At 35.1% G+C, this 19,708-nt stretch overlaps 1 protein-coding gene across 5 annotated transcripts in view; it reads left to right on the top strand.

The window, feature by feature from the left end:
• The window catches only part of CACNA2D1 (calcium voltage-gated channel auxiliary subunit alpha2delta 1), a 513,328-nt gene that overhangs the window by 411,165 nt on the left and 82,455 nt on the right, over positions 1-19,708 (top strand). For all 5 annotated transcript variants that reach the window (XM_073809606.1, XM_073809607.1, XM_019940505.3 and 2 more), the window contains 2 exons: positions 5,445-5,603; positions 10,447-10,551. In XM_073809606.1, the coding sequence (XP_073665707.1) occupies positions 5,445-5,603; positions 10,447-10,551 (264 nt within the window). The remainder of the gene's footprint in view (positions 1-5,444; positions 5,604-10,446; positions 10,552-19,708) is intronic.

Genomic DNA, 19,708 nt, shown 5'->3' with positions numbered 1-19,708 from the left:
ATTATCTTTTAATTTGATATGTGTACTTGATTGTGATATTTAATAGGAAGGTTCATTGGAAGCATTGAAATTTACTGTTCATGGTTATTCCCAGAGACTGTTTCAAGAACTAAACTAATGTTTGAGGGCTACTTGTACCATCCCAGTAGTGAGCTTTATTTAAGGGTCACTAAAGCTGATATTGTTTATATGAATCTTTCTCATGAATCTAGGAATCTATTCTTATTTCTTATGAAGTATACTAATGTTTTTACTAAAGTAATTTTTAAAACAATAGAGTTGCAGTTGATTTAACATTTACTATGTGCCGGGCTCCATGCTAGGTGTTCTGCATGCATCTTCATTTGGATATTTTAATAGTGTCTTTTTGGACAGAGTATTTATATTTATAAACGTACAAATTTAACAAGGTATTGCAGAACTAAAATACAGGTTCTATACTTAGAAGCCTTTAGCTAAATTATTGATCAATATTTGTGCACTATCTTCTAATTTTCTTAAACTCCATACATTCATTCAGTAAATATTTATTTTGTATGTTTATTGTACACCAATTATATGGAGACCTATTAATATGTCAAGTACAGTGGTGGGATGGCTATTTTCTTTTTTGGCCATGGCTTTTAATCCAGTCAAAGAGTCTATAAAGATATCATACAAAGAAATATAGAATTATGACTGTGATGTATTCCATAAAAAAGATATATCTAGGCCTATGAAACTTTTAATGGGGTGATTTGACCTAGTCAGGGAAGATCATGAAAGCCTTTTATAAGGAAAGAATGTTGAGGTAAGTGGGACAAGTGTTGTAGGCGGAAGGAGCAGGGTATATGGAAGAGGAAAACAAAAGAATGTGCAAATGCTGGGGCAGAGATAGAAATCCCTCCTCATTGCTACCCCAGATGCTCACATTAACCCACACACCTTCCCGTCTCAGCGTGCTAGCAGAGATTTTTCTCAGCCTTTCTGATAAGGGACCCACTTGGTTGAATTTTCTAGAATTGGGAAGGAATGAGCAGGACGGTAGTTTGGATTTGGGGCTCTGTAGGATTAGTTAAGTATACATATTTAAAAGAAGTATTTTCTTAAGAGATTACAAAAGCATGACCCCTTAAATCTATTTTCAGTCACCATGTAGTATTTCAAAGCTTTATAATGCTATATTATTAGACTCTTGCCCTAAGTGGTGGTTAATGTATTAAATATGTGGTTTATAAATTACAGTCTGGACACATGTCACCAAAGACAGTAATTTCAGTTCGTGAAAGTAAATCTGTTCTTTTTTTTTTTTTTTTCTATTCTAAAAGCAAGTGAGTCTAAGATGTCTGTGAAATATATACTTACCTAAGTCAGAACTTTTCACATTTCTCATTCCTTTCTTGGAGAATAAGGTTTGCCATAGGGACTTATACTTTGTAAGTTATTCCTTTCTCTGCATTATTTATGAGTTTTGTTATGAGTATAATTGGAGTATTTCTGTCATACACCGCTGAATTTGTATTTAATGAATTGAATTTACATTTAATCAGTTTGTGTTAAAGTGACTTAATGAGATGCTTCACTCTTCTGTGTTAAAAGCAGGTTAAGGCCAACCAAAAGACTCCGGGCAATACATTACCCAGTGTTCATTTTCTGCATAACTTGTAATTTTATCAAGTTTCATGATTTAACTAAATCACATAATAACATTTCCTGTAATCATTTCTAATGATTCTTTAAGGTCAGATGTTTTACCGTTAATATATTGGCAATCTATTTTTTATTTTTACTTTTTTTTTTACTTTCTAACACGGGAATTCTCATATTCTTTTGCTTTCAAAACTGGATGTGTAGCATAAGATTGTGTCATATTATCAAATAATGGAGGGGGAGGCAGTGGGATTTGGATCTGAAGATACTGACTTTTCAGTGTTTGACTTTATTGAAAACAAGTATATTGGAGCTTTGTTCTCATATATATGATGTACGCAAAAGTAGTGTTCCAAGTAAAAGTGAGAGAGAACTCAGTATTTATCTTTGCAAGACATTTTACTTCCTGTTTTATCTATACTCTCTCCAAACCTTCCACCTCCTGTTTTACTTTATCCCGATGACCTTGCTTCATGGTCCACTGGAGACAAAAGCCACAGGCAATAATATCATTTCCCCACACCAAATCTCTGTACACCCAGCGGCGGGACTCAGCCCTCGCTCTTCTTTCCCAGTACAATGAAGTGGATGCATGGTTTCTTACAGGCTTGTTCCTCTAGGAGCATCTTGTGTCCCATCCTTCCCCATCTTCACAAGAGCTTCGTTTTTCACCTCTGTTCTGTTGCCTGCAACGTTTTCTTCCTTCTCTCTTCAAGGTAAACCCTTTCTTGCTCTAGTGACCCTTCACTTTCCTGGTGGCTCAGTGGTTAAGAATCCGCCTGCCAATGCAGGGGACACGGGTTCGAGCCCTCGTCTGGGAAGATCCCACATGCCACGGAGCAACTAAGCCCGTGTGCCACGTCTGCCGAGCCTGCATTCTAGAGCCCGCGTGCCCCAACTACTGAAGTGCACGCGCCTAGAGCCCGTGCTCCGCAACGAGAGAAGCCACCGCAATGAGAAGCCTGCACACTGCAACAAAGAGTAGCCCCCGCTCATCGCAACTAAAGAAAGACCACGTGCAGCAATGAGGACCCAACACAGCCAAAAATAAAGAAAGAAAGAAAGAAAGAAACCTCTCCTTGACCCCCATCCACCCCTTCAGGGACCACCCTGTTCATTCTCTGCCTCCCAGCCAAGGTGCTCTGAAGACTTGCCTCTGCACGGGCTAATCCCTCCCATTGTTGTTCAGCGCGCTCCATTGTGTTCCACCCGCACCCCCGACCTCCAGACACTGCCTGTGTAACGGGGATGAGTGCAGTGGGTGCTTTTAAGTCCTCATCTTTCCTGTCTCTGTCCCGCAGTGTGTTCTTCTTGAGACTGTTTTCCTCTCATCATCTAAGGCAGTCCAGTCTCCTGACTTCTTTCCTGCCTCCAAGGAATCTTACTCCTGCTCAGTTTTCTCAGAGACCCCTCCTCTGCTTCACTTTTAATCACATGGCTTTAAACCAAATTTCTCTGCTGAAGCTTTCCGTGTTTTTTATATTAATCAAGACTTCTTCTGAGCCTCTTGCTTTCAACGTTATTTCTTGACATCTTCATTTACGTATCTCACATACTGAAATCTCACCCGCGCTTGAACTGTGTGCTTCTCTCCCCTAATCCTCAAGTGTCCCTGAACCCGTCCCTCCTCCGGCCACACAGATGACCATGTCAGAATTCTCTTCTTACTCAACGCAGACCCAGTGCACCATCACAAGCTAGTGATTATTTCTCCAAAATAGGTTTTGAACCCCTCTTTTCGACCATCTCCATGAATAACAAAGCCACTTTGTCTGTTCAGCTGGGTTACCGCAATAGCCTCCTAATTATTTTCCATCCTTTGAATTTTGCTCACCTTACATCCAATTCCTAAACAGCAGCTAGGGCGAGCTGTTAAAGTTCTAGATTAAATTATTTTGCATTTGGCTTAAAACCTTTTGTGACTGGCCGTTCGACAGAGAATACATGCCTAATTGTCTAGCATTTCCATTAGACCCTGCCTCCGTCCCTGAGCTCATTTCATGTCATTAGTCCTCATATGAAACTGAGCTAAACTCTCCATCTTTATGTTTCCCTAAGAGGCTTCTTTTCTTTTTGTCACATCAGGGCCTTTTTACATGTTGTTCTATCTGCCTGGAATGTTCTTCCTCCATAGTCTTCAATGAAACATTTCTGTGGAATCACAGGAAATGCCATTTCTTAGGGAATTTTCCCCCCAACTGCTTACAGTCCAAATCAGAACCCATTCTCCAGATATTATCTCTTAGAGATTAGGATTACATTGCTTTACATAACTCATCATGATTTATTGTATATTGAGAGGCACTGAGGGAGTAGTTAAAATCCCAGACTCTTGCTACAGTGCTAGTCTGAATCCTGACTCTCTATTACTTATTTGTTACGTGACTATGGACAAGTCATTTAACTGTGCTTAAGGTTTCTCATGGATAATACTACTACTTACTTGCAGCGCATTTTCAAAGAGGAAATGATTAATATTTGTAGAGCAAATGGTCAATGCAGCACAAAGTAAACACGTGTAAGTGCTTACATACATATATAAGTGTGTGTGCATAATTTACCTCATGTCTGAAGGCACAGAGCTCTCACCTACCACAACTCTGGACATATAACAGGCCGCCAATGAATATTTGCTTAATGGATTGATGAATTGTACAGTGTACCTTATCACTAGGTTTCAGGGATCTTCAGAGAAAAGAGAATGATGCATTATATTTATGAGAATAGATAATCACTTATGTAAAAATATATTTTGGCTTGTGATCCACCTGTTAAAATCATTATGTGCTTTTGATCTGAGAATAGCTTCAACATTTGATCTGGCCAGCCCCTTTCCTTTTAGCAAGTATGTTTTTATTATCATTCTCATTTTGCTTTTGCAGATGTGACAGTCTAGGCCCCAGGAGCCTAAGGGGCTTGTACCCATAGCAGAGTTAATAAATGATAGGATGATCCCATTCATTTTAGCGCCTAACCTTCTTGCTGGAGTCCTATTCTTATCTTTTTGGAAATATACAGTGAACTGTGTGAATACTTTTTATACGGTTGCTGAAATTACTTTGGTGATCATTCTTAAATTTTCAGTTGGGGCAGATATTATTGGAGTTTGTTTTCTCCTCCTACAGACTCTTTGTTGTTCAGGCCCTTATCACTCACAGCAGTAACTCTGCCATGACCTGCTTGCCCTTTCTCTTGCCTCTGTGATTCTACTGCATTCCCTATATAACCTCTAGAGTGATAGTTTTGAAAGACCACTCGTTGTTCTTGAGTCTTTCAGATTACTTTCCTGTTTTAACCCCCATGGAAAGACTACCATCAAATTTCAAATTTACTAACCGTCTGCTCCTGTCCTTCTGTGTACCACTTTTCCATTTAGCGTTTCCTCATGCGAGGCGAGTAAAATGCTCAGTTTCTCCCTGTATTCTGTGCAGGCATCATCATATCATTTCTGCATTCTGAATATATTTCATTGTTTGTTGAGAGTTTTGTGTTGTTGTTGTTGTTTGTAATCTAAATGCTCATAAAATTTGAGAGCTGGGAGGGACCTCACATAACTCAAATCCCAAATTTATAATCAGGGAAACCAAGCTAGGTTCAGGAAAGTGTCAATAAGCGACAGGCTAATACAGTAGGGGTTGGGGCATGGATGAAAATTACTGTTTGATCTTTAGTGCGCTTCTGTTACCAATCTACTCACTTTTCTTTTTGAAAGAGAAAGCAGTGCAGAAGGATTGAGAAGTATAACACAAATTCAGTAAAAATTACATGATTGATTTTAATGTTGGTTTATACATTTACCTTTTTATCTTTTGCAGTTTAACAGCAATGCCCAGGATGTAAGCTGTTTTCAGCACCTTGTCCAAGCAAATGTAAGAAATAAGAAAGTGCTGAAAGATGCAGTGAATAATATCACAGCGAAAGGAATCACAGATTATAAAAAGGGCTTTAGTTTTGCTTTTGAACAGCTGCTTAATGTAAGTATTAATACTACCCCCTTTTGTCTTTTATTATTGAATTGTAGGATCTGAATTTCAATATCCTTGTAGTTACAGCTCTGTAGGGTTAGATAACTGTTCTGTTTGTCATTCATTTAGAAAGCAGATGTGTCTCGGCAGTAGAAATGTTTGAACTTTTTTTATTTTTAAATCCAAAATTCAGAAAGTATACAAAATGTAGATTTTCTTTCTCTTTTAGATCTTTTCTTCTACCCTCTTTTTTCAAACTTTGTTTAAAAAAACACATTTGTAAGGTAATTATTTAATTTAATTTTGAAGAAGCACTGGAAACTTAGTTGGCACATTTAGAATATCATCTCTTTTGTCTTATCTCAGTTAGTACTGTATTTATTTGGAAACTTGTGCTGTCAGTCATCAAATGGTTTCTGGAAATATTTCAGTTTTAAACGTCTAGTTTGAATCTTCAGGTTGTTCCTAAATGTACAAAAAGGTCCAAATGGTTAACATCAAGGTAGACAGGAAGAGCAGAAGTTCCTTCCAAAGAGAAAATTCCCTTGAGTGAATCATCGATGTCTATAGTTAGGCTTTTAAATTCTGGCACACCTACTACCCGTCCCATATCATAACAATATTATAACACGAATCTCACACTGCGGACTAGTATTTTCAAATGGCCGTGTTGTCTGTTTCATTTGAACTATTTGAAAGCAGGAGCTATCATTCAGGTTTGTATCTCTTCTGAAGCAATATTATTGCAGTGGTTCAGAGTATGGACCTGACATCTCTCTGCCTTGGTTTCCTAACTGGGGTTGTGTAAAGAATGTCCACAGAATCGGTGGACATAGCAAACCACATAGAAAAGCACATGAGACTGTAGGCTGTTGAGTTGGTGTTATAATTAATTAATAACTAGCATGTGGCTGGGACAGAATCAGCACATAATTCCTATCATATTTGCTGAGTCACTAAATAAGCCCTTATATTTGGACTTTTCTGCAAACTTGATTTCGTTGTTCCCGAAGTAAATCTTCTAAACAGTTTTTAAGATCTCTGATTGGGTGATGACTCATTGATTTGTTCATTCAGCCAATATTTATTGAGTGCCTCACAATTTATCCTGTCACAGTGCTATTGCTGAAATTCCAGACATAAACAAAACCATTTGCTCTCAAGAAGGTCGAGCATAACATGCTAAATCATCATTTCTCATATAACGTGTTAGTGCTGTTACAGGGTGTTCACGGTGTGTTTGCTCGGAGCAGCTTGGGGAAGGGGGCTCAACTTACCCAAAGGAGGTCAGAAAATTGTTGCACTTTCTTGAAAACAGGATTTTGAAGAATGAGCAGAATCTAGGTAGGTGGTGAGGGAGAGAAAATGAACAGCATCGACAAAGGCACAGAAGCATGGGGTGTCATGCTCATTGAAAGAATTGCAGGTGGATTGGTATGGCTGGGCCATAAGCAGTAGGGGAGAGGTGATGGAAATGGAAAGACCATGAGCTGTCTTTAAATGAAGTGTGTAGGAGCAAATGAAAAGTTTGTGGTAGGAAAAAGACATCATCTGACGAGTGTTCTACGTTAAGAAGCTATTGTAGAAATCCTGGTGTTGGACTAGACGTGCAGAGATGTTAAGACGAGTGACCTGATTGGGTGGGTAGGAGGGGTTGCCGGGAGGGGGAGGGGGTGGTGATTCCAAGTTCTCTGAACTGGAAAACTAGGTGGATGGTGGCACAGGAGTCTACAAAGAGGGAATGTGAGAGTAGAATTTTCAATTATTTAGAGTTTGAGGTAGTGATATTTTTTTTAGATACCATTAGATAAGCAAGTAAGGAGTTAGAAAAGCAAAGAAGTTCCACACTGCAGTTTTCAGGGGAAATTATCTTTGGTAAAATGCATATGATTATTAAATAATGTATGTTTATTAATAAAAAAATGAAAACTCAAAACTTTGAAATTCAAGCATAATTGATCATTAGAGTGGAATATATTCTTTCTGTAGTAAGTAAAGGAATGTGAAAGGTTTTTATATTAATTTTTTTCTCTCGAGTCAATAATCAAGTTTTCTAGATCTTGGCATTTTAATTATTCCTCTTAGTGTTGTTAACTGGCCTCACTCATTCCCTCCTATTCAGGTTTCCGTTGTGAAATGATGATGAGTCTCAAGCCTAATGTACTATTTCAGAGGCAGTCATGTAGAGGGGCCACGTTAACTCACACGTTCATTATTAGTTGCTGATAAAATATGATCTAACTCCTATTGGCCTCTCCCACTGCCTTTACCAAAGTTGTAAATGATTTTTAATATGTCCTCCATAGTAAACCTCATGTGTTTTGCTTTCCACATGTCGCTTAGATATTGCAATTCTTCATTTTAAAATAATTTTCCCAAATGCCATGGCTTGCCTTATTGAGCTGAAGCATGTTCTGTTACCTCTTTCAGACACTTCTAGTCTTTTTCTCATCATGCAATGCCATTCCTTCTCTTTTGTTTGTCCCGGCAAGGTTTACCCTTAAGATCACTGAATCAAGTGTCAAACAGAATTAGACATTAAGATTTGAATTAGTCTTCAGTTAGCATTTCATAAACTACTGACAAATATATTGAGATGCATTTTTCCAAAAAAATTATATTGAGTGCATATGATAGATGCTGTGCTATATACTGGCCACACAGAGATACAACAGTGTGTCATGAAATACCATATTAACATAAATTACCAACCCTAGCTGTTGTATTTTTATTGACATAATCAATTTCTTTCCTTGGCTTAGTTCCTTCCAAGCCAGTTATGTATACTTCTTGTGACTGTGTGATTTTTTAGATAGCTGCAAACCCAATGAAAAATTGCTGAGATAGACTCTGCTTTCCCACAAGTCCTGAGGAAAAATGATGTTGAAAACACATTTCTGCGTTCCTCTTTTTGTGGGTGTCTTACGAATGATCAGCAAGACTCGATGTGCTAAAAGTAACTTTGATACTTGTATTTAGTGATAATAATAAGAATACCTCCACTACTTCAAAAAATGAAACCAAGTTCTGTTCTAAAAACTTTAGTTACTTTATCACTTTTCTGAGACAGTCCTTTAGGTAAATATTATTTTGCCCATTTTACATACGCAAATAGAAAACACGAGTCATTAGAGAAACTAATTTTAGTTTGAGGGACTTCAAAACCTTTCACAAAATTATTTTGATGATAAAATATGTAAATTTTTGTATGGTCAAATTTTCAGATAATTATCTTCAAAAATAAGAATGGTGCTTGAATGTGATAAATTGTATTAGTTAATACTTGAGTTTTCACAATGCTTGGTTAAAAGCCTTAACTCCGCATGGTCTAATGGCCTAGTCAACGGGGTAAGAATACATGAAACAGGATCTTTTCATCAGTAAAGCACAATGTTGTCTTCATTAACTTTTCCACAGGAAATGGGATTTCCTTTTTTGACAAATAGGAATAGGGACCTTCAATAAGCTTAAATACTATAGGAGAATTAGTGATTTTTTAAAAAAATGTATTAGTCACTTAAACACCAAAACTGTGCTGTCCAGTGTGATAACCATGATCACAAGTGGGTGTTGTGCACTTGAAATGTGCCTGGTCTGAACTGAAATGTGTTACAAGTACACACTGAAATTTTAGTACTTATTATGAAAGGAAAAAAAGCATATTATCTCAGTAACTTTTATATTATTTGATGTTGAATTGATAACATTTTTGAACGACTGAGTTAAATATGTTATTAGAATTTCAGATATTTCTTTTTACTTTCTTTAATGTGGCCATTAGAGGGTTAAAATTACAAATTAGGCTCACATTGTATCTCCTTTGAATATTGCTGAACTAGAGGGTTGACATTTTCGAAGAAGCTGAGCATTCGTAAATTAGTGTGAATCTTTTGTTCTCAACACTTTCACAAACACATTTCACAACAGTAGAAAGGCTGAGATTATAATTTCAGACCTCAAAGAAATAACAGCTTTCTAAATTAATTGTGCATTTTCATGGCCCTTTGATGCTAATCCATTGTTTACCTAAATCCAACTCTTTGGGGACCTTAAAGAAAGTGTAAGAAAGGATTTACCACTGGAATTGAGTCTTTCAGGATTAGAATATGTGTGGCTGCTTGCGAGCAGATAGGAGAATATTCTGGAAGTAGCTGTCGACATTTACAAAGATATGAAAGAGCACTGGGCATTAGGGATCAGCACTGCAATTTCAGAAATGTAAAGTGAATAAAGTGAGATGAAGGAGGGAAGAGAGGAACAAATGTTTGTGAATAGATTGAAAATATATGTGAAAAGCTATGCACATTTTATTAATATTATTTCTTTGTTTCTCGTGTAAATTATAGGGGTATACAATTGACATCATGGCCATTAATTAATTTAAAACCCATTTATTAATTAATCACTGAGAGGTTATTATGTGCTAGGCATTCATCTAGGCAAGGAAACAACACTGAACAAAAACGACACAAGTTTATGCCCTTTTGGCATTTAACATTCTATTGGAAGAAGCCAATAATAAAAAGACAAATAAAATATATACTACATGTAAACAAATGTGAAATGCTATGGAGAAAAATACAGCCTGGGAGGGGAAAGTTGTCAGGAAAGTCCTCACTGGTAAGGTGACCTTTGATCAGAAGCCTGAAGGAAGGGAGACCCATGGGTGTTGGGAATGAGGCAGAGCCCCTGTGTAGGGATGCGTAGGCCTGGCTTGATCCAGGAACTGGTTCTTAGAATTGACTTATTGAGCAGATACTTCAGTCATTACTTGCAACCTGTGCATGCTCTTTCCATATTGCTTTTATACTCCCTACCTTTTATTATGAATGATATACATTTTTTTTAACAGTATAATGTGTCTAGAGCCAACTGCAATAAGATTATCATGTTGTTCACGGATGGAGGAGAAGAGAGAGCTCAGGAGATATTTACCAAATACAACAAAGACAAAAAAGTGAGTGTAATTTTTCCAGTGTTTTAAATTTAATAGTAATTTAGGTGGTTTTTAAAGAGAGAGTGGCGGGGGTGGTGAGGGAAGACATTTTTGGTTAAAACATTAGTGTGCTGATTATAAAGTCATACAGATGGATTATAAGCTAATCACTGAATTAAATGTTAGTTATCTTCTGTGAGATTCATAAGTACCTTATGACTAATTCATTAATAAAATAATTTGAACTTATAGAAGCCTATATAGGAATATATTTGTTTCTTTGTTTGTTCTACTGCAGAGGAAAGTATTGTAGAAAGACCTGTTTTGAAAGTTCACCCATGTGGCTGAACCTACTGATAGTGTGGAAAATATCAAATGTAACTATTTTTTCTAGCACTGCTACTATCAGCTTATTTCAATTTTCTGACTGACTCTCCATATTTTATAAAAGAACAATGATTCTCAACTTGGTTTCTTAAAATGCTAAGGATCCATAAATAAGTAATGAAAAATTATAACCTATGTCTTGTGTTTCCAAAATTTCAACAGAAATTGTATGTTTCACAAGGGGACTCTTAAGGGTAAAATGCCAGTTTACTTGGCTTTTAATTGAAATTTTTACCATTTTGAGAGGTGTGACTCGTCATTAACTCTAATGAATTGTTTTATATGTGTGTGAGGAATTAAAAAGAGAAAAAAATGTATATTAATACATTTAGGTAAATATATATGTTATATATCTTGGCAGGCAAAATATTGTGAATAATGGGGTAGAGTATTGATGAAAAAATCTGGGACACTTTGAAACACCCTTAGGAACTTTAAAAATGATTGGAGTTGAAAACATAGACATACTGGGTTGGCCAAAAAATTTGTTCAGTTTTAAGTAAAAATAAAAGACACATTTTTCATTTTCACTAGGAACTTTATTGAACAACATATTCATTAACCGAGTGACCTTTTTGGGCAACCCAATACACATACCTTCAAATTATTCACAAAATTTTTTAATACTCAACTCTTTGATATTGCATATGCTATTAAAGTATAATGTCATATGACATAAGTTTAATGCAAGGGTTAAGTTTTTTTAAAACACCTGGTGACTTTGATTATACAGAAGAGCCGTTCCTTTTGAAAAAGTTGATAAATGGACTGAACTGTTAATAGACTGAATATTTTCAAATAGTAACTTGATTTTGTGAATATTTGTTTCAAAAACATCAGTAGAATGAAAAGTAATGGGAAGATACAATGTATTAATCTAAGATGTAGTGTGCATTACTTACTTTATTTAGTAACTGCTACTCATTGTTCAGAATCCTGGGCAATCATCACCCCCTGAAGGACGTTCCTGACACTTTTCTCCCACTTCAGGCTCGTGCTCTGATCCCATATAGCACAGTGTATTCAGCCCTACGCGTCCCTCACACTGTATTCTACCCACAAAATCTCTTCTCTGTTCGCTCTCTAGATGACAAGGTCCTGTAAGACTGGGCCTTTGTATTGTTTAACTTTGAACTCTCATCATCCTGCAGAGAGCACAGATTCAGAGATAGTTCTCAATACATGGCAGTAAGTAACTTGAGTATGTCTAACAAAAGTTGGAAGCATGATTTCTGTTACAGAACAAATTCATAATTAAAAAACATAACCTGGAGTAAGGACTATTTCACTTATTTAAATATTCTCAATAATGTAACATTACCATGTTTTGGAGAACTCAAAGGTAATAAAATAAATTTAGCCCAAATTGAACTCTATTAATATAATACATTTATCTCAATATTCTAATTAATCATACACTGATAATTTGGAAGAGACTTCTTAGCATCTTGTAGTCATAATTTCAAGTATATTTTATAATTTTGTGATAGAGGTATATAAGTGGAAGCCCCACTACTTTTCATTTTTTAATGAATGTAAGTTTAGATAAATCTTTTCTTTAATTTTGATATCATCTGAACCAACCAGCAGGAATATCATTCACCTCTGGATATTTTTCTTCAAAAAGGAAGAGTTTCTTAAACAAATATGGCAATGAATGTTACAATCTATATTATAATTTGTGCTTAAGATATATTCTGATTTCAAAGAGTAAAAAAAAAAACTTCAACAGGTTTAAATAAAAGAATTTAAATGTATAAAAAGAGAAGAAATTTTCATCTAAACTTGTTTTCTTTCTCTCCCCAAACTCTGTTTGTATATAGAATTAACACAATAATATGTCTTGGAGGCATATCATAAGTTTATGTTTTTCCTTTTTTTAAAATATAAGAGGTTTTATGCCATAAGGAAAACAATTGTATTCTACCCTCTGTTTTCACAGATTGTTCAGTTGATTGAATATATGAAGAATTAACTGGTTGAAAATCATTTTTCTATGTATAAATCCTAAAAATGTCCAATCTAAGTATTGTTATCTTGAAACACTACTTCTCATCCCCTTCACCTTTTATAGGAACTCCACGTTTTAAACAAAGGCATTTTGCAACATGCTAAACCACATAAGAAATTACTCATATTGAATTCATTTTTGTAAAACTGATGAATCTAATCTTACTCAGCAATCCTGCTGTTTGCCTATGAATGTTGCTGTGCTTTAAGGACACACACTTCTCCTAAGGACATATAATTTTTGTGAATTCCAAAGCAACTTTGAAAATTAAGTAGTCAGTCCTTAGTTTCTGTGATTTTAAAATAAATGTATGATTAGTTAAGAAAAGTTAAGATGTCCTTGGAATTAGGTACTACATTTTTTATGTGAGTCTAATTTCGGTGGTGTAGCAAAGTTCTGTGATACACACTCATACGTGTATACGTACTTACATACACAGATATATGCACACATATTTATATCTGTTTTAAATGGACATTCCTTCTGTCCATCATATTTCCAGGAACAAGGGACGATGTGTGTAACTTTGGCTTAGCTCTCTTATGTAAAGTTCAGTGAGTAAATTCCGACAGGTAGTTGAGAAGTGCTTAAGGCATGAGGACGTAGAAATCTGAACATAAGCTAATTTTTCTAAAATCTTTGCAAATTTGCTAAGAAATACTAGGAAAAAAATAAGACAGTCAATTCTGTGTGAAGCTGTGCACACACACATATGTGCATGCATACATTTTGTTTTTTTAAAGATGGAAGAGCCAAGTCATTATTATATGTTAAGGTTAGTAAAGGGATACGCAGACAAGAAATCTTATAGTTACAAAACAGAGGAGAACCTTGAAAGAGGAGGGATTGAGAGAGATACAGAGCACAGATATCTGAATTGGACAAGTAGGAATTATATTTCTGGAAATATTGTTGTACCACATTTCATATGCACTTTACTTCAAGTTCAGTGGCTTTTTGAATTTCCTAATGTGGGAAAACCACATTAAACACACAATTTGTCTCTTGGTATTTGTATGTTCTGTGTCCACTAACAGTGAAAATAGATGATGGCAGACAACCACTTTTAATTCACTTATATTTTTGAGTGTATTTGTACTTTGTCAAGACAACATTTACATAGTTAATTGTTTATGCCAAGGGTGTATGTGTGCAAATAGTGTGTAAAGGTACCTACTAAAAACAGTGTGTATATGTATAGGAGAGGTTTTTTCCACCATCTTCAAACATGGCTTCAGACGGTTTTGGGTGAATTGTCAAACCCTTTCTAACTTTCCCTCCTTGCTCAGACTTCTCTATATCTTCCATTCATCCACCCAGTCTGAGAGATTTGCTGCCACAGACACTTATATGGAAGATCATTGTCTATCTTTGTCATCTAAGGATGGGTATGGGTATAACAGACCAATTCTTTACCTGCAAAATTCATATATTACATAATAAGTTTATCAACTCAGAACTTCACTAGCCACATTATCTTTCAAATGGCTGATGTATAAAACTGAATTTGATAGAGTTAGTAAAATAAAAACTTTCAATACATTTAAAAATTCTATATTCGATTATAACTTTATTTTAAAGCATGCTTTTCAAGATAGAAGTTCACTTGTAGCTTAAAAATATCAAAATTGCAAAGTCACAAAGTTTGGAGAGCTTTTAAAGAAAAAAAATCTGGAAACTACTCTTTGAATCCTACTTCCTCCCCAAGCCTCTTGCTTGACATTAATGTGGCTGCTGAATGATTCATTTAAAGTCATTTTTCATCCAGATGACATTAGAAATCATTCAGAGCAACCCAGGTAGGTGTGATGAGGTACATCCATAGAGCTGATGAATGAGGCTGCAGATATACAGCACAATTTAATGAGGCCAAAAGGTTTAAGAATTAGAACAAAATGTTTGGGTTCTTTTGAAATGTATTACTCTTGGGAATTAATCTACCTGATTATAGATAGGTACAGTTTAAAACTGAGTCCATGGTAATCTCCTCACACAGCTGTTCCACATTAAAATGCATTCACTTTCTAATCTTTACCTGCAACTATGCCATTCCTTAGGGCTCACCCGTGTGTACAAGACTTCCTTAAAAATGGTGCCAAAACCAAAATGAACTCTATCATAGAGTGCAAACAAATGAGTAAAGGAAAGTAAAACCAGACACAGAGTTGAAAGATAATTCCCAGACCTAGGAAAATTAAAAATATTTGATTTTCTGTATAATAGCAAAGGGATTTTGGTTAGCAGTACACACTTAAGATTGTCTAGCCAGCTAGAAAATAGTTCTCGGACCCTTAGGTTAATTCTCAGAATTAATCAAAAATAAAAAGGCATTCCAAATCTATAAAATGAAAATTTCAAAATAACTAGTAAATCGAAAGAGAAGAACAAATGGGAAAAAAACATGATAGATGTGGAATAATTTTTAAAATAAAGAATGCATAGCTAAAGTTATAATTGCCTGACAATAGATTCATTATTTTTTTAATTCTTTAAAAAATGATTGGCAGTCTTTTCTATTTTGTTGTCAGATCCAAAATAGAGAGAAATAATTTATAGGCTACAAAAATCTAAATCAAATCACAAATGGCTGAATCTGCATATGTGTTTTATACAATAAGAGTGAAAACTGTCAATTACTTTTTCAACAGATGGTAGGGAAAATAATTCATGGCAAATAATTCATTGCCTTCTCAATTGTCGCTGCCTGGCTTCTCCATCAGGAAAGAATGAAGCCTTTGGAAGGAATGTCCAAACATGTGATAATGAAGGGCATTCAGACTTGTAGAATATTTAATACTGTTTAACAAATACACTGCTTCTGAAAAGTTTCATTTCGTGTATTTTGGCACTTTCAACAGTTTCCCAAAGATTTTTCAGCTTTAGATTAGGAACTGTACCTGTGTTCTAAAAACCAAATATATTATTTATGCTGGACTTACGGTATAGCTGAAAACAATAATTACAAGTAACACTGGCCCAGTAGAGAGATGATCAATTTAAAATGCGTGTGTGTGCGTGCATGTGCATGTGTGTATGTGTCCTTCTCTCTGACAGATTTATTTACATTTGCTTTCTTAGAATAAAATTAATGTTGATAATTCATTGTCTAAACTAAGGAAAATATTATCAGGTACATTCTCTTCAGGTCTGAGTAATATTACTTCCATACATTTTACAGAGTCCTTAATTTAGTAGCTAAAACAAATCTAATGAAAAATGAGAATAAGTATTATATTAAGCACAAAATACATTGCAAGACGTAAGCCATAGAGTGCAAAAAATGCTCTCGAAATAATTTCTAGGTAGAATTGTGCCACCTAAAATTGGGATTGCCTTTGGTTTGTGTGAAATCATTCTACCAGGAGAGGCACTCTGTTCTGCTTTTTCTGTGGCTGCCTTCTTCTCAGATTGAGAATTCTGCTTGCCACGTATCTCTGCGCAGAGGTCTTCCCTGCTCAGTCTTTCTAGTGTGGTGTCCTTTCCCCACACACCTTCTTTACCGTTCTCTATTTCAGCACCATCTTTCCTCTTTGTTTTCTTTCTCCCAGATTACCATTTTTTATTATTTTAATTATGTATTTATTCACCTGTTATCTTGAACTCTCCTCTATTAAAAGCTCCATGAACTAGGGGTTGTGTTAGTTTGTAAACCTACCATTGACTCCTTAGAGGCTAGCAAGGGCTTGACGCACAGCGGTTGCTAAGTATATTTACTGAGGATGCCCAGCATAAATAAATATAAATATGCAATAAATAAGCTCGAAGATAAATTATAAAACATTCGTAAATGTTAAAAAACTCAATAGCTTTGCTCTTTTAAAAGCAAATAATTTAAAACAATTTTTTCCTTATAAGTGGAATGTAGAGTAAAATGTATGTTCCACCTTGGATATGTCATTTTATAAGTAAGTAGGGAGGGCTTAAGTTTATATAAAAAAACAATTGTATTGACGGCACCTCTCCATTCACCCTCACCAGTCCAACACATAGTTCTTCATGAGTATTCTCATAATTAGTGTCAGTGAAGTATTTAGCATTACCCAAGAAGAACACCTGAAATAAATCAGTATATTGCTTATTTCCTGACCTCTGCTGACAATAGTCTTTGCAGAGCTATAACTGCTTGGAAATGAAATGCGTCCATAGCTTATTGCTCCTGTGTCAAGTACTATAAATGTATGCAGAGGGAAGGGAAACCCAAAGTTACTTCCTTATAATCTGATAATGCAAGGGTGATTCATTATAATGGTTAAAAATTTTAAAGACCAACATAATCCTGAGGCATGTATCTGTGTTACGTACGCACATGCAAGAAATGTGAGAGAAATATCTGCTTGGTGCTGTAAGATCACGTAGGCAAAACCTACTGCATTTTGTTTTCCTTTTTTAAAGTTGCTTTGTGTGTTTTACTCAGACTAATTCAAAGGTCACTTGTGAAATTCTTGCGTTTGTCAGACCCTGGGCAATTCCATGATATATCTTATATGGACACAATGGCATTTAGACAGTATTGGCTCATTTTCTTTGGAGTTTATTGCTAAATGCAATAAAGCAAGCCAAATTTGTTCCTTTGGGAAGGTGTTACTTCAAGTTATTTTATGTTCTTTTTAAGGCACGAAAGCCTAGTATCCCACTAATGGAAAATGTTACCTCATTGAATTCTGATAGCTTGACGGTAGGAGACATTGTAGTCATCATCATCATCATGGTCATCTTTATTACCATAGATAATATTTATTGTGCTTATTATTTTCCATATAATACAAAAGATTTTCATATATTACTTCGTTCACAATTGTAATAACCATATGACAAAAGATGTTTATTACCATCAACATCATCCGCATTTTGGAAATAAAACCAAAATTTGAGACGTTAAGGAACTTGTTGAAAGTTAAACAGCTACTAAGTGGCAAAGTCAGTCATTTAAACGATCTACAGTCCAAATTTCATAACCTCATGTGGAATGCACTGTCTGGTTGTGTGTGTGTCTCTCTCCAGGGCAGCCTTGTGGCCATGCCAGTCATCATTTGCCCACCCAGGATCTTTCCTTCTGGTCGAATAGCAAGGCTTTACTGCTAAGGGACATATTTCTCACAGCCTTAAGAGGCTAAGATGGATTAAACTAAGCCATCAGATATTTGCAGGCTTGTAAGAACCTTTCAGATCACTGGGCTTTATAAAATGAAGTGTGAAAAGTGCATTTGGACACTTTTATTTATTTCATAATGTTATAAAACTAGAGATGTAGGTTATTTTAAATGCTCTGGATTCTGGTACACTTGTGAATTATGGAAACCACTGTAGAATTTTCTCCTAAAATATTCAGTCCAATCTAGTATTTTTATAGGCTTCATGCCAAAAATTTTAGTACGCACAGTAAATTAATAAAACCCATTTCTGACATCATTTTTCTAACATGAGTCGATAGCTGAAGTTTTTATTTTAGTTTTATTGGCTTTCTTTCTTCATAGTCTCATTTCCATTATTCCTTGGAGATTTGCCTATTGTAAATTAAACTTGAACTCTGGGTAACTGATAATTGTTGAGGTGACAGTTTCCAGTAACTGGGTTCTGCTGGGAAACAAGAAATTCCTACGGCTTTTAAAAATAGGTTGACCCTGTGGTTTTGGAAAAATCTTAATTGAAGACAAGTATGTTAGTCTTCAACAAACAAGACAAAATAAAAACCAGAGTTGCGGAAGTCTAGAACTGAAGAATAAATCAGTGGTGTATTGTAAGAAACCAATCAATAACCCAATTTGCTGTTAATTAAAAGTTTTCTCTGATCAAGTAGGTCAGGCTTGACATGTCAAATTTACATCTTGGAATTATAATGTTCTGTTCAGAGAAAAAATGATTTTTGAACCAACTGAAGGCCGAATTATATAAATTTGCAACTAATAATAGAGACAGATTTTTTAATTGTTTTAAGTTTAATTTTATTAAATACACTCTCAAATTACAATTTATTTTGTGAATATTCTTATATAACTAAGCATGAGTCAATAATTATGAGTTATTTTCATTCTCTAGGAATAATACAGCACATAAATGGTTTAAGTGTATTATACATACTTTAATTTGCCTGAAAAAGTTTGCTCATCTCCATTGAGCAAGTCAGCGTAAGAAAAAGATTATGAATTTACCATGATATAAGTATATGAAACAACCCAAATTATAAAATTCTAGACGTATATCAGTCCGGTTTTGGCTCTATTATAATAATGAACTGATTTATATGTCAGATGATATCAAAGTTTGTCTTATGTCCCTCTGGGAAAACGTTAAGACCACTCATTTAGCTATTTAATTTTTCATTTAATATTTATTTCTATTTCTATATAAGGCACTATAATAGATACAGTAGTGCAATCTTGGAACTGTTTTGACCCTAGCCAGCATTTATTCAATACTACCTTCGCACATTATTTCTGTTAGAGACCTAGACTCCAGCATTATGAAGAATATTTTTCAAAGCCATCTATAACTGTGTATGTTTCATATATGACCCTCACAGAGCTGAACATTCTGAAACGTGGCCTAAAATCAACCAGTTCAGGATCATTTAGCAAATTTTCTAGGAACATTTCACTTAGAAGTCTCCAGTATGTACTTGTTACATGGATCTCATATTGTAATTATCAATGTAAAGTTAACTTTGCTTTAATGAAGCCCTGATTTAAAGTAATAATTTGCTTAATGGAGACTTCAGATGAAATATTTCTCTTGTGTGACTGCACATTGTGTTTCAAGTTATTTTATATGTCATTTTATTTG

This window comes from Tursiops truncatus, chromosome 9, assembly GCF_011762595.2.
Source record: "Tursiops truncatus isolate mTurTru1 chromosome 9, mTurTru1.mat.Y, whole genome shotgun sequence".
NCBI classification, from domain to species: Eukaryota; Metazoa; Chordata; class Mammalia; order Artiodactyla; family Delphinidae; genus Tursiops; species Tursiops truncatus.
This window is presented reverse-complemented; position numbering and strand designations above follow the sequence as displayed.